The sequence below is a fragment of the Chroicocephalus ridibundus genome, chromosome 6 (assembly GCF_963924245.1).
Source record: "Chroicocephalus ridibundus chromosome 6, bChrRid1.1, whole genome shotgun sequence".
Classification (NCBI taxonomy): Eukaryota; Metazoa; Chordata; class Aves; order Charadriiformes; family Laridae; genus Chroicocephalus; species Chroicocephalus ridibundus.
This window is the reverse complement of record NC_086289.1, coordinates 3,224,075-3,246,395: the sequence shown is the minus strand read 5'-3', so window position 1 is coordinate 3,246,395 and position 22,321 is coordinate 3,224,075. Positions and strand designations below refer to the sequence as shown.

The 22,321-nt window shown below is 40.5% G+C and overlaps 1 protein-coding gene across 2 annotated transcripts in view; it reads left to right on the top strand.

Annotated features, from left to right (window-relative positions):
• DOCK1 (dedicator of cytokinesis 1) overlaps positions 1 to 22,321 on the top strand; it is a 323,879-nt gene that overhangs the window by 20,178 nt on the left and 281,380 nt on the right. For both annotated transcript variants that reach the window (XM_063338334.1, XM_063338333.1), the window contains exons 2-11: positions 1,942 to 2,025; positions 7,655 to 7,695; positions 9,693 to 9,748; positions 11,288 to 11,384; positions 14,272 to 14,420; positions 17,579 to 17,714; positions 18,911 to 19,068; positions 19,629 to 19,710; positions 20,156 to 20,291; positions 20,647 to 20,719. In XM_063338334.1, the coding sequence (XP_063194404.1) occupies positions 1,942 to 2,025; positions 7,655 to 7,695; positions 9,693 to 9,748; positions 11,288 to 11,384; positions 14,272 to 14,420; positions 17,579 to 17,714; positions 18,911 to 19,068; positions 19,629 to 19,710; positions 20,156 to 20,291; positions 20,647 to 20,719 (1,012 nt within the window). The remainder of the gene's footprint in view (positions 1 to 1,941; positions 2,026 to 7,654; positions 7,696 to 9,692; positions 9,749 to 11,287; positions 11,385 to 14,271; positions 14,421 to 17,578; positions 17,715 to 18,910; positions 19,069 to 19,628; positions 19,711 to 20,155; positions 20,292 to 20,646; positions 20,720 to 22,321) is intronic.

Genomic DNA, 22,321 nt, shown 5'->3' with positions numbered 1-22,321 from the left:
GCAATTATGGCTTTGAAATGCTCCACACCAGGTACCTAGAAAGGGAGGGTTTATCTCTCTTTAATAATGAAAAACTTATCAAAAAAATTAAACCAGAAATATCTAGCTTGCCTTGTTTTGATGTCAATAAAACTATATTACTTTCTAAAGCCTTCATTTAAATGCTGTTGGTATTAGTCTCTGTGATGCACTTGACCTTTATTTTTTTTACCCTTACACTGTATACTATGTTTTCTTTTCTGAATTGTTCTCTTTTTTTTTTTTTTTTCATTTTTGCACTCAGATATATTTATTTACTTCTTAACTCTAAAGCATGTTGTCTGTCAAGCAAGAGGGGGTACCGCTGAGAAAAGGACCACGGCAGCCCTTTGTGTATTGGTTGTCGTTAACGCTGTAAGCTGGAATTTGATAAACTCTGGGGACAAAAAATAGTAACTCTTGGAGGCTGAAATGAAGCCGCAGCCGCGGTTGGAGGCAGCGCTGGGCACCGTGCCCCTTCCTCGTGGTGGGATTAGACCTTCTCATGCGCCCGCTTGGATGTTTCCTGCTTGCACACTTGGGGCTAAACTGATTAGCAGAGTGGAGATCAAGAAAGTACTTTTCTCCAGTTACCAGTTCTTATAGGTGTAATTTATGTTGTTGATCTTCTATGTAATACAGGCTCTAGCCTGCTTCTTGGGACCGCTTGGGAATAGGAGAAAGCTGGGCAGGTAAGTGGGGGTGCTTCCCGGGTCCCAACTCATTGCCTTTGTAACTGCGGCTTTTGGCCTTTTATGGTACTTTTTAGGTTTGAGGTGTTTCTGGAAGTGCTTTGTGACCTGTAATGGGCACAGCACGTGTCGTTTATGTCCTGTGAACTCTTTTGGCCTGAACATCTGTGAAGATTTCCGCCGAGAAGGGGAGTTACACGTAATTTATCTGAGTCTTTCTGTTCCAAAAATAATATCTGAGAGTCCCGCTGGAGCACTCCTGACCAGTGCTGCACACCAGCCCTGTCCCTGGAAACTAACGTAGAAAGAAAAGCAAGTGGTTATCTGGGAGGTGGGAGGTGGTAGAAAGTTTTGAGGTAATGGTCATGTTACAAAAATGCTTTTGCTCCCCGAAGAGTTATGACAGTTGGTAGGAAATGTTGGTCCTCAGATATTTTTAAAAAGCCGTCCTTTGACATGGGCTTCAGGCTTTCTCTGAATTCGGCACTGGAAAGGGAAGTGGTTTTCACTTTATTGTCTCTCCTCGCGCTGGTTGTGACTGGAGCCGCTGAGGAATGTTTGTGAAAACAAATGCTTTTGGTGAATTTGCAGGTTGTGGTGGTGCAGGTTGTGGATGCTGTCAGGGCTTGCTGGTGAGCAACGTATAACTTGGTTATAATGCTACATAATGAGGGGTAGGACTGGTCTCCCACGAAGACAGTGGGTTGGTGCAGTCACCTCTGGCACTCAGAAATTCTGAAATCACAGGTTTTTTAGATGTAGTATGCATGCAGGAAATTAATGAAGTGACTGAGAAATCATTCTTTAGTATTAGTGGTGGTAATTCGAGTTTTCTGAAGACACTTGATAAGTTTTCTGTGTGTTGAGCTGACAGGGGAAGACAGTGCCGCTCATTACAGAACTGCATAAAATTGACACAAAGTGCTGGAAGACAGACAAGTCCAGCAAAAAAATTAATTGAATGTATTGTTATGAAGAAGCAAAGCATTCTAAATGAAGTGAGGGACTGTCTTTAGAAAGTGGACTTGTGGCTTTTTGGGATTTGTTACAAGGGGAGATATTAATGGATTAAAGGACTTGGCCAGATTTTTACAAATTTTGTTTTTACAAAATCCTTTACAAAAAGGTTGAGATGGCAACAATGAGTGATAAAAAGAGTTACGTAGAGAAACAAAAATCCTGGAAGTTATGTTGTCTTGCCCGTGCTAATAGCAGTGTTTCTTCTGCCCAGCTCTCTACAACTATGACGCCAGGGGTCCAGATGAACTTTCCCTACAAATAGGCGACACCGTGCACATACTGGAAACGTATGAAGGTAAGATGGCACAAGCTGCATTTGTAAACGTTGGTTTTGCGATGGCATTGCTTTTCTGTTTGTGACTTTATCTTCTCGTGTTATCAGGTGACAAATGACTTGCTTTCTCGCTAAAGGACAAAACACATTATTTCTAATGAGCACAGAATTAACCACTGCTAGCTGTGAATGAAGATGCATGTGGTTGATACCTGGTGAATAACCATTTCCTTTTCTATGGAAGATGGATGTTTGCACAGCTTTATTTGTATGGATCAATTGTAGCATCTATCCCACGCTAGAGAAATGATAGATGCTTTTTGGATACCCTCGGGTAATGCAGAAGAGCCTGCTGCTAAAAGAAGTTTAATCTGAATTTGAAAGTCACCTGGGTCCTAAATTATTTATGTTTGTTTTATGAGATGGATACATGTGTTACAGCGCCATGGACTGATTTGAGGCTTTTCAGATGCTTTGCTTCTTTTGATATGAAGCTGTAGAAACATTACATATACCAAAATCTTTCCTCCTTGATCCGTGTTAAAGGGAATCTGAACGCTGAGTTTGATAACGGAATGTGAAAATTGTCATAACACTCTTCAGCTCTTGCCTGATCCAGTACTGAGCCAAGCAAAATACAGGCCTTTCATTAGATATTTGACTTGAAATTTTATGGCATGCTGCAGTTTGGAAAGGTATCACTAACATGTAACTAAACTGTGTTTGTTTAAAATATTGTAACACTTACAGTCTTCAGGAAATGTGATTTACTTTAATATATTGATTTAATTTATTCCTCTAGACATTGATCTTTTGTTACATCTGTGCGATACATTTGTTTTAGATATTGGCTTGATAGGTTTTTTTTATTATTGTATTTACTAAACCAAACAATGCTATTTCAACAAAAGTAACAAGCTCTACTCATTACTGTGCAAGTGAATTTTCTCGTTGTTCCTAGGCTAGCATTGTTTTACAGAGTTCAGCTTGCTGCTGCGATGCCAAGTTTGACTCTAAGCAGAGTAATCCTTCCGTTATCTGATATTATATGCTTTAATAAAAATCTAATAAAGCAAAAATTTTAAATGCAAATTGAATGATTTAAATATTGTGCAGCTTTGTACTTTTATATATAAATAGATTTGTTTAATGAATGTGGGAGAAACTTGGAATCATGAATAGGGCATGTGAAACCGTATCAAATCCTGACTGCTGCCAACTAAGTGGGACGGTGGAGATGACTCACTTTTCCCCTGGACTCGAATAATAGAAGGCCCTTCGCACTCTCACGGTTGTTAGGCTTCGAGCACATGGGATGAATTAATGGTGAAAGAAATGCAAATAAGTTAATGTTCTTCCAAACATTTTATACAATGATTACTCATTACGTACCTGCTGTGATGGGAAATGAGATGCCATAATTCTTATCTCTCTTGTTCACAGAGCTGCCATTATTAGGTAATTATTTGAGCTTTTTTGATCTCCGAGTTTCTCTCTACAAAACTTGTGTAGATTGTGCCCCAGGAAGTTTTGTAGCATCTGCACGAACGTCCAGGTGTGCGTCTGGGAACTTCCCTGCCATCAGTCCTGCCCATGTCAGGGATGTGTTAGGCTGCGGTGGGATGGGCCAATCTGAAGAAAAGCCCCCTAATAATATGAGCATGGGGCAGAAAAGTCGTTTGAAGAGCAGTAATGCCTTTTTGCTGAGTATGTGATTGTGCTTCTCAAAGGTCTACCCCTTTTCCCTGTATTTTAGATTGTGGGGAAAAATATGGCTTCTTTCATTGATATCTGCTGTATTATATATTCTGCCCTTGGCATCCTACTGTAGAATCGTGACTATTTTTAAATGGTTTTCTGCAATAATTCTTCAGTTAGGAGCAGTTTTGAAGACTTGTGTGTGTCCATGGGATTTCAAGTGGTAGATTGTTAGTTGGGTTGTCATCCCCTCGACTCTGCTTTGTTGTAAGGAGAAACCTATGGTAAATCTTGGCTCGGTTGGGCTCCTCTCCGCAGACAAAAGAGGCTGGGGAGCTGGGAGGGCTGGGTCTCAGACGCAGAGTCTGGAAGACCTGTTTTAAGGACAGGCGGCTTTCGGTAGGATTTCATGTTGCTGCCGTGTGCTGGAATGGATTGCTAGGATGGACTTTGCTTATGTGTTTAAAAGGTGATTTATTTTTTTATCTATATGTAGATTTTATTTTGGAGTTTGTTTTTATTACGGAAACATTTTAATAAAAGAAAACTTTTTTTTTTCTGCAATGCAGGGAGATGTTTGTACAAATAATTCAATGTGCAGATCCTGTGAAGTTGGACTCTTGTTGCAAACAGCCTGTGTTTTTATAGGAGTTATGAGATTGGGAACGAATGTGCAAATTTCACTGTTAAATCTCAGCCTTTAAAAGCTACTCTATAGAATAATTGATCGTGAAAGTCAAATTAATTTCTCTTGCTTTCAGGTAGAATTACAGACAGTTTTGTTTTTCAGTTAGAAAACTTCTCACTCCTCCTACTGAGAGCCTTACAGGAAAAGCCAAACAGCAAAGCCATTGGACTTCATAAATATCCTTCATCTTGCAAGGATTATATTTCATAGCAGCTATTCCAAAACAAATATTTGCCACGTTCTGAATTATTACTTGCCTGATCTTTATTTTCTTAATTCTGTTTCTTTACATTATCTGGTGCAATGGGCAAACAGAACGTATGATCAATAAACGCGGCTTATTAAGGTGAATAGCTATTAAATATAACAGTAAATGAGCCTCAATACCAAGCTTGTGTTCATTTCTAGTGCAGCTGTGGGAGGGGAGTTTGGGTCCCCGAATAAGTATTTTCAAATGAGTTATTCCTGATACTGTGGGAATGTTCAGTTGTTGGTTGCAGCTTTTGGTGGTGTTTTTTGGTGGGTGTTTTATTTTTTTAATGCAGCAAATATTTTATCTGGGTAACTGTGTAGTAATTAGGAGAACAAGAGAAACGGCAGCAAATGTTTCCCTTTGAGTGTCTTTTTCAGCTTTCACTGGTCCGTTTTCTTAGTTGGACCTTTATGTGCATGCATATTTCCAGCCATTATATCTCGTAATATTTGTTAAAGGAGAGGCTAGAAACCTTGTGACACATCAGTAAGCCACTTGAAAGCCCAGGTCACTTTAGCAAAATATTTATGGCATCAGCCGGTTTTCCTTGTGCTGGCGTTTCGTCTGAAAGCGAATTGGCCGTGAAGAGAGGGAGGAGGATCTGGAGCTCTGTGCCGTGTGCTCCAGGGAGGTGTTTGGCATCAGGCATTTGCCCTCTCTGCCCTCAGGCTTTGGGCTTTTCATGCGTTTTCTTTCATGATCTGCAAAACTCAAAAATGTGGAGGTTACAAAATCAAGAGCTGAAGTTAGACAGGGCCATAACGTAGATTGATAGGTGTGTTAGGACACCTTCTTAACGTCATTAACAAGCACAGGTGCTCACGTATCCCTCTACCCCTTGCTTTTTCTAGTATGGAGGGCTAGATCTTGCTCACCTGAAGCAGAAACTATGCTCCGCTTCCATTTCCCTTGTCCGGTGTCTGATAACAACCTGTCTTTATTGTGCTTTGAAGAAAAATCACAATTTTGTGACCTTAATTACTTCAGTTCATGTTAGTGAGGGGCTTGCTTGTTTTTGTAGTGCCCGTGTGTGTGCGGAGGAGAGCTGCCCTCATCTTACAGATGAGAAACTAAGAAATTGAGTAGTTTTTATGTCTTGGGTAGTTGACTGGAACCAGATGATCTTTAAGGCCCCTTCCAACCCAGACCATTCTGTGATTTAAATTAGAGTGCCCTTACATGCGCGTGCTCGTGGCAGGACTCGGTGCCTCCAGCTGAATGAGCGACAGTTAGCTCTCCTTGAAAATTCGGCTCCCCGTTGCACAGCTACGGGCTTGGTACCCAGCAAGAAGAACATTTAGGTGGTGGCTGCCAGTGAAGAGCCTGGTTGGACTTGCCTGGCCGCATTAGGACCTCTGCAATGAGCAGGAGGGCAGCCAGTTCTCCAAGGCAGACTTCGGCTGCTTTCTTATCTGCAGTCTCTTGTAGCTCTTGCTGCAAAGCTTCAGGAAGCAGAGGTGCAGCGGTGAGGAGCTTTCTTTGCTACGTGGCTTTTTAATCTGCAGGTGCGGTGCGATGTCCTGAGTCAGATGGCAGCGCAGAAGATGGGATGGGATAAGAGAGGTGGCAGAGACGACATGGTTGTACATCCTTTAGTTTGTACAGTGCATTCCATCAGAGTTACAGTGTTTATCGGTTTAGACTCCAGAACTTCAAAAGGTTGGGTTATTCTTATAAAACTGAGGGAATTTAGTTCTTTAATAGGATTGGAGTCTGTGCATGTCTGTTCAGAGTTCAGCCAGCGGAGTAAGTGCTAGCAGAAACGCTTTGCCCTCTTTGCACCTGAGCCAGAAGCTGTGCATGGTCTTTTCAGCAGCGGTTTTTGCTGATATTCGCTGAAAGCAGTGGAAACACGAGATGTGAGGCCGTTGCCGCCTCTGTAGGGATGGGAACTGTGATGGCTGTAGGCACCAGATTAAAGAAGATAGGACTGACCATCCCCAGGTGGTGGCGGAGGATAGGCTTCTGATGTGGTGTGAGGATGATGAATCATTTCACCCTTTGCTACTGGAGAGCAGACTGAAAAATCCTGTGTGCTTGAGACTTTGACTTGGATTTCTAGTCTGAGGGTGTAATGAATTTATCAGCATGCGTTGTCTGCCTTGAATTTTCTTCCTGCCCTAGTTGTTTTCAGGAGGCTTTTTTTTCCAAGTCTGCTTTGTGAACCCCCCACCCTCCCCTGTGTTGGCCTCTGGAGAGGGGAATGCTTTGCTGTACAACCCCCCCGTTCGCAGGGTTAGAGGGGCAAAAGGACTGTGGTTTGTAAGGTTTTGTTTCCGCTTCGGTTATCCAGTCCCACTGAAGTGGGACGGCCGGAGAAACGCTAAAAGCTGTCATGGTGATTGTTTGCAGAAGTGTCGTGAAACGGGGGCACAATAAATGAGGCATTGCCTCCCGGTTTTCCAGGCACGGCCAGCTGCCCGGGAGCATGGCACAGGCTGAACAGCCTCACGGCATCAGGGCTGCTGCAGGGGGGGAGTTTGCTGAATTAAGGCTGTGGGGCTCCTTCCTTATATATTTTGATGAGTGAATTGTAAATCCCAAAGTATTCTTGTTTTCTGCTGAGATTAACAAACGGCCGATCTACACTTCAAAATTTGCATTTGTGGCACTTAGATAGCTTTTAAAATTGAACTAGTCAAACGGTACATCTTTGTAAAGTTAATGCTCTCAAGTTCGTTTGTTTCTGTTGGTAAGTTACTAATTGAAGTGAAATGAACGACGGTAAAATGCGTCATTTCAAATGCCATCTCTGTCATGTAGTCTTCTCCATCAATTTAATCATCATCACTCCGATTTTTGTGGCTTCCAAGAAGAACTTCTTTCAGCCAGGATGTTAATTATGTGGAGAATTTAAATTCAGGTGGGGTGTGCGTGTGCACGTTGGCAGGGGCGAAGCATGGTCAGAAACCACGTCAAGGTGCTGCTGAGCTGGGAAGGAGCAGCTGCTAGGTGACATTAATGAACTTTTTCATGTTTGGTTTTTTTTTTTTTCCCTTTTTTCCTTCTAGGTTGGTACAGAGGTTACACACTCCGAAAAAAATCCAAGAAGGTAAGTGTTGCCAGAGCAGAGTGCTCGTTTTTCTCGTGGGCAGAGATGTCTTGCGGCATTGGGTGTGTTGTTACAGCGGAGATCTCGGGCACGTGTCACGGTGCGATTCACCGTGTGTCCCCTGCGCTCTGATCACTGCTGGTGTGTAGGCTCAACCCATAGTAAATGGCAGTTTTTCAAATTAACTGAAACTTATTTTAGTCAAGGCCTAAAAGCTGAGTCGCAGTTTAATTTTTGCGACTTCAGGGTATGTGTATGTACAAACACTATAGATGGCTTGGTGTGCGTCGGCTTGTTTTCTGCAGCGACTGGCGTACCAGAGCTTTCCCTCTGTAAAACCTGCAGTAATTTACATTGTAGTTGATCTATTTAGAAGCCGACACTTCGTTTCACTGTCTTTTAAATAACGGGTTACTCCTAAAACGCAATCGCATCTCAGAAAGCGATATGGAGCTCTACGTTGTGATTTCAAGTCGTTCTCTGCGAGAGGGGGAGAATCTTCTGCAGTGTAATTCTGCCTCGTTGTTAGGCTTTCGGCGTGCTGTTTATAGCAGCCTTTCTGAAATAAAAAGAAAGCAAGCAGCACAAATACAGCTTATAACATTGTGGTTTATATTTTTAGCGTTTTACTTTATAGTAGTAATTAACCAGAATTAAAAGACTTCTGGTTTTGCTGCTTCTTTCACTTAAAGTAAAACACTTCAAATGTAATGCTTGCCTACAGAGGTGTAGTTTGAGTTGCATCTGCATGTCGAAGAGTACAGAGCTGAGTTGTGTGGTTCGTCCCACCCGTTTCCTAACCAGGAGTGGTTCTATGGTTTTTCTATTTTATTTTGATATTTTCACTTTTGGGAAATACACTACGTTTCTTAGGAATTGTATTTCACGAACATGCCTTTTACAGCCGAAGAAGCAATTACGCATTCTTCTTGGCTTAATTTAATTCCACGTGTTGCTGCAGTTGTCTGACCTCTGCTAAATGTACGTTTTTTGTTTGTTTGTGATTTTTTTTTTTTTGAGTGAGACTAAGAGACACACACATGTCTCCCCCCAGTTTCTGTAGCTTTCGAAGAATTTCTTTTTTTGCGTTCCCAAATGAAAACTGAACGACTACCTCAAAGGGTGAGGTGGAGCGACTTTTTTTCTCAACTTGACTTGAATTAGTTTGAAACCATTACTGTATTTCTGGAATCTCAAGATTAATTTAGAACATTTTTTCAGAAAAGCGGGACTGGCCTTTTGCAGTGCTGTCTGTTGAAAGAGGTTTTTGGCTTGCAGCACTACCGATAGGTTGGCGGTAGAAGACGCTACGTTATATATAATCTGCGTACTGGGGGCTGCAGTGCAGGATGTGCGCGTTCAGCACATGGATTTCACAGCAAGGCAGCCTGGTACACTGCCCATTCTCACAAAGTGTATATTTTAACTGGAAGCCTGGAAACACTGGAGAAAATGCTTTGGGAACAGGAGCAACACCTTATAGCAGGGTAAGAAAGCCTGGTTAGACGGGAGGAAAAGCAAGCAGTGCACCTGAATTACGGGCAAAATGTCACTTTGGAGTGGATCTATTAAAAATCATCTGTCTGCCATGCTTTCAACAGCAAGCCTGTTTTAATTTGCGTCTGCGTGTCATCATCCAGGGGTGTGGAGAATCATGACAAACATTACCTTGAACTAGGGAAAGACCCCTTTGTAGGGCCAGTTGTGACAGGGCATTACTGCTGTTTGCTTTGATATTGTGAAGATAAGTTCAAAAACACCGAGTCTGTATTTGCCGAGGTTACAATAACACCGTCTTGGTAGGACACGCCATACAGAATGTAAATGTACGTTAAAAAGAAAACAGAACATCACAACACAACTATTCTGATGCTTCAGAGGATGTGAATGGCTCTGCAGACCTGGCAGTGTGTCTTGGCATATTTTTAGGTAATAAATAAAATGTTGTATGCAACTGGTTATTGAAAATATTTTTTTCCTCTCCCTCCCTCTCAAAGGGCATATTTCCTGCCTCATATATACACCTTAAGGAAGCAATAGTTGAAGGCAAAGGGTAAGTTTGATTCGAAAATAATGAAAATCCATTTTCCTATTTGTATCTACGTGATTTTGGTGTATTATCAGATAACTTACACTCGTTTTCGGTTAGCTAATGAGCTGGTGATGAAAATGTGTGTGTTTATGTAAAAAAATATTTTAAATTGGTAACTCACCTCAAGTTCAAAGGTGCTGTCATTAGCAGTGCTTCTGGCTAGCAGTGTCCTCAGCGGCATCGTTGTATAGTTGAGCTAAAGCATGACCTTCTCTGTATTAACCTAAATGTTTCAGAAGAATTAATATTTTCCCATTTTTGTTTATAACTGTTATTATTCTCTTGACCAATGGTTACCTAAATTAACTTTGTCCACTCCCAGCCCCCTGCTTTAGTTCTAATTTCAGGTTTCCCAGCTTTTTTCATCTTTTAGCCCTTGAGTCTTACGGCTTCTGCCTGGTATATTAAGAGAGGCCTTTGATAGGAGGTACCTTTCGTTTGTGCACGTGACATTTAAGTAATTTCTTAATTCCCTCTTCAGTAAATCTTGTAGACTGGACTCCTCACTGAAAGCCATTATCCAGGCATCGTTTTCTGCCTTACCGAGTTGTTCTGTCGAACTGTTCAGTGTTTGATTCTCCTGCTCCCTTGCCTGATGTTTCTGCCACTAAGTAGTTTGGGCTGTTTTTTATTATTTAACAGCTGTTAAAGTTCAGATCTTTATATCTAAAATCAGCACTGCTGGACATGCATGTAAGAGTTCATAAAATTGATACAAAAGTTTAGTTAAACAGGAAACAACGCCAACCCCAAACCCCAGAAAAAATGTGGACTGAAATGAATAACTAATTAGTCAGGTATGAAATGGAGTGAAACAGGATTAAAATATTTTATTCCTTTGTGCCCGATTTATTTTTATACGCTGTTAAATATGTAAATGATAAAACTAGTAATCATGAGATTGCTGCATAATGACATCTTTCTTGCTGATTACAAAACTACCTTTAAGTACCCTACTTCTGAAATATTAAAAGATCTAGCTGTTGTTTCTTACTTTCATGGCACATAACTTTAAAACAAGTCCTGCAGAAACTTAACGGTAATGACATGCATGCTTAATTTTTCTTTGCAAGACCAATATTTTGAAAAAAAAAAAAAAAAGTGCGTTAGTATCATGGCATTGTAAGTCGTGCATATCTGGCTTTCACCTCGATTGCTTCTTGTGAAATGAGTATCTCGATAAGAAACAGCACGGTGAGCTGTGTGTCGATGCCCTTATCTTCCGAGTATAGAAATAAGGAGCTGGGGGGGGGGGGCGAAGCAGCATAATCTCAGCCCACCAAAGTACCCTTTACATCACGTGGCTGTGCTGGTGTACGTCGCTGCTCCTGGATCTGATAATACGTTCTTTTTTTTAGCTTATGAATTTGTGATAAGCGGTGTTATTTTCAACCCTGTCGTTACTGAATTTGGAAATGAACAGTTCTGTCTTAGAAATGATTCTGCCATCCTAAGAAAACCAGCGCTCGATTAAAACTTTTCTTTCCTCTTCCTTTGAAGACAACATGAAACAGTTATACCCAACGAGCTCCCCTTGATTCAGGAGGTCACCACAACGCTGCGGGAATGGTCTATAATATGGCGGCAGTTATATGTTGTAAGTATCCACGTAGGAAACCGTTTACAACAGGATATGGTTTGTGAAAAGAGTGATGCTGTGAAAGGTAGAGTGAGAAGTATGAAGGAACTTTTAATGAAATTCCACTTCTCTTACTGTTTCTAAAGGCCACTTTTAATGCTGCAAAGCTATTTAGCATCTTCTATGTTACGGCACAAATCTCAGTAGTGTTTCCTTTGAGCGTTTTCTCAAATACTGTGTGTCTCTTGTGCAGAATCGTGTTTTTACAGTGGGTTACCTTGATCTAGAAGCAAATTGTTGAGCGATTATGACCCCTTTTTCAATGGGGGGCTATTATACAGAATACATTGGATTTTTAAGAGATATATTAGATGTTTCCAAATCCATAGATTGTGTTAAAGAAAAGAAGGAGACTGTTTAAGGCTGTTGATCTACGTTATGAAAAAACGGAATATTTGATGTTGAATTTGTGGGTGTAAGTTTAAACCTTTGAAAAATCACGAGTGTACGCCTTTTACCCCTCAGTATTCTTGTACTTGATTGTTCCCAATTTATCTTGACTTTGTTACGTGCCTGATTATTTTCGTATGCTTGAGTTCCAAGCGCGCGTTGAGGAGTGCTTCGAGGAGCAAGGAAGAAGTAGACAGGCAGAAGCGAACGAGGAGGAGCGGGATCTAGAGAGGGCCCTGAGAACAGCTTTGCCCTTGGCTCCGCGGCTGTGTGCTGCTGAGGACAGGGATGGTTACGTTTTGACCCCGATGTCTTTTTTTTTTTTGGGGGGGGATTATGCTGAGTATGAAATCTGATACTGCTTAATGTCAGAGAAATACCGCCTGCAGACCTGCACAAGGCTTGGTTGTGCTGCACGTACAATAAGAAAGGAGGAGTAGCAATAGACATTATTAGAAGTTTTCTTACCAAGACTTGTGTGTGCTTTTTGTAGCAGTAACTTTTAGGAAATGATAAAATTCTCCTGGTGACGAAATCACTTGTTCTAACCGTTAATGTTTAGCATCATTTGTCACGCGCTTACTTCCGTGCAGACACATGAACAGCTAAACAATGCTGTAGTGCGTTGCTAATAACTTTGAATTCCAGAGCAGGCAAGGTGTGATGCTGCCAGCGGTCACAGTTCAGTAGCAGAAAGGGTTCCAGTCCCTGTTACAGCTTTGCTCCGAGTAGGTAATTAACTAATGAGTTTGTTTATATTTGTATCTCAAGGATACCTGTTAGATTAATTGCCTGTGGTCAGCTGCCAAAAAGAGCATTGGTGCACTGGAACTGCCTTTTCAAGGGAGAATGGTTTACTGGAGGTAGCCGGTTTCAAACTGGCTAATCTGCAGATTAGAGAGATGTTCCATGTTGTCCACATCTGGCATATCAAAAGTCATTAAATGACCACATTTATGCCTTTATTCAGTTCGTAATTTGTGTTTGAACATTGAGTAGGTATTCAGTTTTGATTTTCAGATGGCAGAGGACGTGGCATGTTCTTCATCTCACGAGTTTACGATTGCCTGCAGCATCGAAAAGCAGGAACCTTTTTCCCATTTGGATTTGTCTGTATTTAGCTTCCAGCCATATGTTCCTGTTGTGTCTTTCTCTGCTACATTAAAGAGCTTTTAATAACGGGTATTTTCTCTCTGTGAAGGTTCTCACACTATAATCAGGGCAGCTTTTTGATAATCTGAACAGACTGAAGTCGTTAAGTTTCACAGTTAGGTATTTTGTTCCCTGAGTCTGAGTTGTCATATCCTTCTCCTGCACCTTCTGTAGTTTTTTGTCTTTTATTATAAAGCAGAGAATTTTATTTTAACTATTTAATTATTCCAGTTGTTTTCAGTCAAATAAGGCCTGGGTGCAGTTTGAATGAAAGATAGCTTCGCGCAGCCTGAATAATTCATTGGTGAAGGTTTTTTAGAAAGATTTCTTCTTTTTAAGAGTGTACTGAACTAATGGCTGAGATTTTGGAGGTTATGAAGACAGTAAGAGAGGCTGCTTCTGGGTAAGATGAAAGCATTCAGGGTCTCTATGTCATCTTTGTCTCAACGTTATCTTTCACAATAAAAATAGAAAGGCCATTTGTTCTGCAACTTCAGTGTTGCGTAGTATTGTTTGTTTGTGCTAAAATTGTGCATGTGCACTGTCCGCAGCTTAAACCAACATGTCAAATTCTGTTTTGTGGTTAAAGATTTGATTATTTGTCTCTGAATGCACGTGTGTGTGGGCATGCGTGTAGAAAATGCTCTGGAAGAGAGGTGTCTCCCTCTGTAAGTCTGGAAGTTTATCTTTTGGGATGTTGCCAAAGAAAGTTCGTGTGTCCTGCCTTTGTGAACAATTAAGGTGTTAGACTTCCTACCAGGTTTAGTGCTTTCCTGGTTTTTCACTTCCCTTCAGATGTTACCGGTGGGCTCGTAAGACACTGGTGCACTCAGCTTTGCGCACTGAGGAACGTTAAAGTGTTACTCTGAAGGTTTAACCGGAGGGGGGGGAAGGATCCCGTAAGGTGTTGCAGATGGAATGTTGCAGAACTTGAGCCTCTTGCTGTTACAATGCAGCGTTTTTAGTCCTGCTCTACTCAGTATAGAAGGTTATTGAATAAAGTTACTCTGAACCAAAAAAAGAATGCCTTTCCCTTGCATTGGTTGTTCTGAATACAGCATGACCTGGCTTTTAAGGTAAGGTAAACGCAAGCATGTGCACATACGTAGATACCTAGAGCAGAGCGTAAGAGGCTGTGTGTGCAGTGTTGTGTGCTATAGAAAGTAAGACTCCTATTTTAGAGCTAATTGTAGACTCTTACCCTTTTGAATTTGTATTTTAGAATTGCAATTTATTATATGTATTTAAAAGACGCTCACTTGACTTCAAAACTAACTTTGACCCATCTTTTTCCTCCAAACAGCAAGATAACAGAGAAATGTTTCGCAATGTGCGGCACATGATATACGATCTTATTGAGTGGAGATCCCAAATACTCTCTGGGACCCTACCCCAAGACGAGCTCAAAGAACTGAAAAAGAAAGTGACTGCCAAAATTGATTATGGCAACAGGTTTGTGAACAATATTTTCCAAGTGTTTATGCTTAGAACCAAATCAGCTTTCGTAATACACATTAGTTGTTGATGACTTCTTGCAGGATTCTTTTATTCTGGTATTTGTGGAGATGTGATAGTACTATATATATATAGTCCTGTGAGAGCAAGATTAAGAATTAAGCTGGTACAGGATCTTTAAAGTATAGTACAAATTATAATATGACAAGTGGAATCCATATGTAACACTCTCGCTTGCTTGATCATATTATCAATTTCATACTGGTATTAAGCTGTAATTTTTAAGGTCAATTGAAAAGCGCAAGTATTGCCTCCGTTCAAAATACAATTTAAACTCTACTTGCTTCTGCAGCATAAACAGTTGTTGCCTTCTCAGCACCACCAGCTGCGGTGCCCTGAAGTCACTTAGCTGTAATGTGATGTTGAAGGATTTGGCTCAGAAGCATCATTTAGCTCATTGTTCCTCTGCTTATATAGTATTCAGCTTGTACCAGAGGATTAACAGACAGATCTAATGAAAGCAAAGTATCCTTTTTTAACAGAAGAGAATGGAAATTGTGAAGGAAATATTTACCAAAAAAAAAAAAAAAGACAGCGGTATAGGTTGCATATGTTAGATATGTTAGTCATTCAGACCTATTAACTCTGCAAACAGTGGTCTGGATTTAAGCAAAATTTTAGGTTTCAGATCATCTCTACAGTTACGACTTTGCATTTTGATTGAAAAATGAGAAATCACACCTTACTCTTCAATCAGGAAATTATTTGAAAGTGTGTTTTGAATACTGAGGGATGGCGTTGTGTTGTAGTACTGCGCACCTGGGGACTGGAAGAGTTTTCAGCGAGCCAGCCTTTAAATCCCTTGTGATGTAAATAACTCATCAGATTTCAGCTATTTGTGTTTTATCCTTAAAAAATGCCAAATTTGCAGTATATCCGTTCATGCACTTTAGCAGCAAAAGCTGGAATTTAAAAGACAGGAAAAAAAATTAAAAAATCATCACTAACTGCATTCAGTCCATAATTAGCATTTATAATCCAAGAGATGAACTGTTGTACCTCAGTAGACAATTAACCAGATGTTGTTGATATTATTTGTTTGGCTACTGTATTTTACCATCTGGCTAAGGAGTTGGCTAAAGTTACTCTGGATAACCTCCAGATGCGCAGCGTTCAAATACAGTGGAACATCTTGCGCTGTGCTTTATATTCATAATGTTCTGATGGACTAATTAAGTGATCAGAACGTTCTCTGTGGAGTACAGGAGGGAAGTGAATTTGAACTTCTGAGTAAATACTCGCAACTGAAAGATACCATATGTTTCTAATGTAGTCATACATTCACTTTTGTCTAAAATAAGCACGAATGATGATTTCAATATCCAGACAGAAGGAATTCATTATGCGTCTTATGAATGTTTTCTGATCTAATCATATCCTAACTTTTCCTGTTTTGTGAAATACTGATTTGTAAATAGGATTCTTTTTTCTATAAATAAAGACAACCAGTTCACTGCATGTTGTCAAAATAACTGAGGAAGTAAAAATGGTCTTATGAATTTGTATTTTTAATGTTTTTCAGAAATTGGGTCAGGTAATTTTGTTGTGAAAACATGTTTCTTGTTCAGTTGCAACAATCTGTAACTGGGACACTTTGGAAAAAATTTCAGTGTGTGGTTTTTTTTTTGTTTTTTTTTTTTTTCCCAGGCATCATTTGCAAGTATAAAACAATGAAATTAAATCCAAGGAGTGTTTGCTTCTGTTTATTTGACAGTCTGTGCAAACGTTCTTGTCCTGCTGGTGTGTGGTAGGCTGAGTGAGGAATCTTTTCTCTGGATTTCTGAGTTACCTTTTCCTCTGCAGAAGGACTCTGCTCTTGTTCGGCCGGGCTGGCGGTTCTGATAAAAGTGGCTGGTGGATGTATCTGCTGCTGTCCAGGACACAGTGGTGGGGAGGAGCAAGATGATTTTGGCTGCTTTTCTGTTTGGTTTCAATGATGAAACCACTTTCTCACGAGAAAACTTAACCTGGGAGCTTGATGGTCCTTAAGAGAGTTTCGTGATGACTAGTTCCAGTTAGAGCCGAGCTCAGGAGGTGCTTCTTTGAGTGATGTTCGTTCAGCTTTGAATTAACATGGTGCAGTTAATTGGGCTCGCTCAAGGCTTTGTTTCAAACCTCCAGGTTTCCCTCTTGTCAGGGAGGGACAAGGAGTGATCCTCTGAGTACATGAGACATGTCTTCGTCTGCCACAGCTCCTGTGCTGCTCTTCAAGTGGTTGCGGGTCATGTCCAAAGGGGACTCTCTCTCAGATAAACCATGGACCTCATGCAATGTGGCTTATCAGACACTGCAAGTTTGATTTAAGCTCATTGATCAAACATATTTCAAAACCAAAGTTACAGCAGCTCCATCATGAGAGGTGACTACAGAGTTAGAAGAAGAAAATAGGGACCATATGTATTGAAGCAGAGGTGAGGAGGTCAGTCTTAGGGAAGAGAGGTACAGAAATGTAGATCAACGTAGATATGATTTGTATTTTTTTTTTTTAATCCTTTATTCTGCTGCCAGTACCTTACTATCATGGAAAAATGCGAAAGGTCTTTCCTAAGACTGGATTTGATTATGGCAGAAACCTTTCTCTCTGCAGAAGGTAATCATGGATGTTAACTCCCTGCTGACAGAAATCTGGCTTCTGCTTTAAATAAAGGGAGACAACTTAGGCCTTCTTACATCTCGTCGGTTTTTGTTAAAACGTGAATCTGCCTGCTTTGGGGGGAGAACGTGGGATGGGATGAAATGAACTGATCAGTTTACACGTGGTGTGACTGTAGTGGTTGTTTGTTCAAACTGTCAGATGAATCAGAGGAGCAGATGAAGTTTCTTGCAAATTTAGTTGTTTAAGAAATTACTTCCCCAGCTGTTCTGGTATTTCACTTACATCGGTTCTTTCTGTGCTGTAGGAAAAAGTGACTTCCATCCAGGGATGATTATCTCTGGAGTTGGTGACATGTTAAATCTTTTTATTGTATATCAAATGATTTTTTTTTTTTTTAGTCATACATCATCTGTGCACGACTTTAAACTCTTGACAGGTGTTTTTTAAGCGTTTATTTGAGCACTGTTAATTCACAAGTATATTTTTTGTGTTTGTTTAGAATTCTTGATTTAGATCTGGTCGTTAGAGATGAAGATGGCAATATTTTGGACCCAGAGCAGACCAGCACGATTAGTCTTTTCAGAGCACATGAAATAGCTTCCAAGCAAGTTGAAGAGAGGCTACAGGAGGAAAAAGTAAGATACTCTATGCACTGTAGCTTTTGAAATGTAAGACTGTAAACTAAGTGACTGACTATTCATAGCATTGGCAATGAAGAATTTGATACTTTTCTGAAGAGTTATCAGGCTTCTACGGCTGAGGCTGTTTAATTGTCTTTTTCATCCTTTAAAGTGCTTAGTAGAATTTGTGGTTAAGAGCTATATGAGTAAGTTGACTATGTCTGTTGGTTAGTAGCAGAGATGCGTATGTAGCAGGTTTGTACGGTAGGTTGTCATGAGGGTTGATTTTTAAGAATCAAGTAGAACAATTCCTCGTTATGTTTGTGTGATTTCTCTATGCCAATCCTGAAAATCTGTTTGTTGAAACAAGGAGCGCATATTTAAAGACGTTCTCAGACTTGAATAGTCAGCTTCTTTACAATTCAAATACTTTTCAAAGGAAGAAGCCCTGCCAGTGTCAGCAGCAGTTGCTGGAGCATGGTATTCCTGAGGAGTTGCTCATGAATGCATTAGCGCAACTTCACGAGTTACTGGATCCTGTTGAGTTGTAATAGGCCATATGCACACTTGCAGCCCTTACCAAACTTGGTGTAAAAGTACATTGGTTTAAATGGGATTTAAACTATTAAATTCTTGCATCCAAAGTTGTTTCTTTGTCCCTGCCTCAGCCGCTTTCCCTCTTGTTCCCTCCATATGCGTTCCTCCCTTCTGCCTGGATAAAGTAGTTTGTGGTAAAGCTCATGGGAGCTAAATTCCAGGGGTTGGTAACCTGTACAAATGGCATTGTTTTTTCTCCTTTCTTTCTTGGCACTCTGTGCCTGTCAGAAAACCGTCAGACAAAGTGAAGAACAAACTTTCTCTTTTTTTTTTTTTTTTTTTTTTTGTCAGATATATTTCAGGCTCTGTCTTTTCCTCCGTTTGTTTAGCTCTCTTATTAATAAGTGAAGACATCTCTCTCTTCTTTGGTCATCTGTCTATCTGTGTCTCCCCCTTTTTCTTTTTTTTTTTCTTTCTCCTTATGGTGTGGCATTTCAAGACAGATCCAGAAAATGCATTTTGTTGTAAATCCTAATACAAACAAAGATTACAGGAGTAGATGCTCAACAGAAACCCCCTCTTCTTCTGTCTTAAAGGTTTTAGGAATGTTTTATACTGGTTGGATATTTCTTAGGCTAAGTTAAACTTGAGTTTCTTTTGTTCTTGAATTACAGTCTCAGAAACAGAATATCGATATCAACAGACAAGCCAAGTTTGCTGCCACTCCTTCGTTTGCTTTATTTGTAAATTTAAAAAATGTAGTCTGTAAAATAGGAGAAGATGCTGAGGTCCTGATGTCTCTGTATGATCCACTGGAATCCAAATTTATCAGGTTAGTGCACTCCCGGGTATACTCCCTAATCTGCGCTTACTCAGTTATAGTAGTGAGGTAGTTTTGCAGGATGAGAGGGTTTATGAAAGTCAAATTTCTGTGAACTGCGTGGGAAAGGGTCACCTGGGAAGCGACAGTGCAGCAGCACTTGGTCATCGTGTTCGGCACAGCGTCAGGCAAGTCTGTGGGTAGGTTTCAGAGTCGCACCGTTCCTCAACAGGCTGTGCCCGTGGTTCCTCAAGCGCAGAGCTGAAGTGAGACCTGAACACACCTGCGGGGCCCTCGCTTAGCAGCAGCCTCGGCACTAATCTGAGAGTTTGATTTCTACATCCCCTGCTTCCTTAAAGAGCTTCCTGCACTCTCTTGCTGACGAGCTGCTTACTTTTTATAAGTGATATACACAAGGGGAAATGCCAGAACTCCACTAAGTAAATATCAATTTGTTTAGAACAAGTAGATTGTGTTTAAAATAATCTCCTGTAAATTCTCAAGTTGATTGTATCCGCTTGTGGTAAAGGAAGTCATTTAAACAAAAAGTCCTCAAAATCTTGTTCTTTCAGTGAAAACTACTTGGTGCGATGGTCAAGCTGTGGACTCCCCAAAGATATAGACAGATTGCACAACCTTCGAGCAGTATTCACCGTAAGTGTCTGCACTTGGTTCAGGTGGCAAATTTTAAAGCGCTTGTTTTCATAGCTCATGAATAACCGAGGAATGTCATGGTCTGTATGCAAACAGCGTGGTGTCACCTCTGCAGGTAACGGTCCTGGTGAAGGCTCACATGAGCTGTTTCTCATAAGCGGTTACTAAAAATTCTCGACACCTGGCTAAAACCAAAGTTGCTCGAAGAAGTTTTAACTTACTAGAAATGATTTGGCCTCCTTAGCAATTAATTACACAGAAGTCAAGATAAAATAGTTAAGTGCTGTTAGAAAAATTCCTTTCTCCTTTACTCTGAGAATAGTTTGCCCCGGTGCTAGAGGCTAGCAAGGGGAAGGGAAATTCTGAGCAGCAAACCTTCTGCCTACTAAAATGGTACTTGAAATTCAAGTATTATACAGTAATCTGAAGAATCTGCTGTTTTTAGGACCTGGGCAGCAAAGACCTGAAAAGAGAAAAGATCAGTTTTGTCTGTCAGATTGTGCGAGTGGGCAGGATGGAGCTGAGGGACAACAACACAAGAAAACTAACCTCTGGGCTACGGCGACCCTTTGGAGTGGCAGGTAACTCTCTGTGCGCTGTATCTGTCCGTATCGCGCTCTAGTCTTGCGTAGGAAGTTGGGTCGTGAAACTCCCGTGGGGTTGTCTAAGCTCAGGATTGTTCCGGGTCCAGGTTAGTCAGACCGATGGCTGTGTTGTAGAGTTTACTGTCGCTTTCAGGACTCGCATTTAGCTACAGGTGCCAAAGGCTATTTGCCACATGATGTTATTCTGTAGGAAAATTCTGGAATTGCGCAGTTGGTGATAATTCCACCCCTCTTCTGAGTCACCATTGCTTCCTGTCTCCCAGGGTATTCCTTCAGTATCCCTCTGCCCGTGTTGATCACTAAATTCGGTACGCTTTGTTTTTGTTTTCAGTAATGGATGTTACTGACATAATTAATGGAAAAGTTGACGATGAGGACAAACAGCACTTCATACCATTTCAACCGTAAGTAGGGAATAGTTTTAAGAATGAGCAGATGTGAAAGAATTAGGATTTTAACTTTAATTTGAAAGAAATAATAAAATTTAGACTTTTGGTTGGAAGTGTTCTGTAGATATTCTGAAGTGTGATATTTTATCTTGAGTTGTACTTACTAATATTTCTTCATGATAATTTCCCATTAGTTATAATAGCAATAGCCCCAGTAACTTTTATTTTTTTGAAGTCTGGAGTTTAAAGCACGCGTCCCCCGTTTTTCAGTCTTGTTTTCACTTTATCACCCTGGCATCTTTAAATAATGTGTAAAGAGGTGAAATGCTTAAAATAAGTGCATTGCTGGTTTAGCTCTGCCTGAGGTTGACAAAGACCAGCAACGTTGCCAACATCCACTGCAGGTGACTTCTGTGAAATTAGTAAACAATAACATTTAACTTTTCTTGGTAGCAGATATAATTTCATAGTAGGGGCCGTGGTAATTGGAGTACAAACGGAAGTTGAGAATTTGAAGGGTGGCTTGATAAACTCCTGCAATATCTTCTCATAATTCAATTTTATCATGTGAGACTTACCAGCAAGGTTAGGTATTTTGGTTGAGTAGAAAGGGAGAGGATGTTCCTGCTGCGCATCCTGTTACAGCTGGCTCACAGCGTCGCGGAGACCAGTCTGCTACATGGGCCTGCTCTTACTTTTAGTCATCTCAACCTGCGGACCTTTCCTCGCTGACAGGGAGTTTGATAGATGCTATTTTATGATAATTAAATTAGCTAATAGCAAATACGGATTTGGTGTCCTTTAAAGTACGGAGTATGTATAAATTTAATGTAATATCAAAGATCAGTTTTGACTTCAAGCCACAAGATCATATTAAGAAATAGGAGTTTAATAGCCTGAGTTTTTGTGAATATGTAGATATGTGCAGAGAAAATGCTTTTAGAAGCAGAAGCTTAGGAACAAAAAGAGAACGTGTGGCAATACTCTGTTCCATCCATAGTTCATAGGGTCTTTTTTTTTTTTTTTTTTTAATTCCATTTCCCGAAGTGGGGAAAGGTAGAAGGGATAAGTCAAATGTGCGTAAAATATGAATGCGTAGTTTTCCCGATGTGTGAAACGGTAAACCGCCATCTGTTCGAAAAGGCAAAACATAGTTATGTGAGCTAAATTCCTTGATTAGTGTGCTAATGGCTATTCAGAGGACTTTTAATAACATTTTTTTTTTAAAAAGAAGCTTGAAATAATGTAGTCTTCAATTAAATTTATTTGGAAAAATAGGCTTAATTGAGGAAGCCGTTGTGGTCTGATGCAGGGCTACCGAGAGGATGGCAAGGTGTGCAGGCGCTGTAAGGAGCCGAGCAGGTGTTTGCCGCCTCCTCTCTGGAACGGTTTCCTCCGGTGTCACTGGAGTGGTGCAGAGGGTGTTAATGTGAAAATCAGAAGTACAGTTCCATTTGTCAAGGAAAACAGGAGTTTTTAGGGAAGAGCGCATTCATGATATGTTTATTGTGTGGTAAACAATAGCAAGCTTATTTTTTAGTGAGTGTGGAAGTATGCACTGAAAATGAATCTTTGTGTATCAAAGTGGATGCTAATGGAACATCTAGTTTTCTGCTC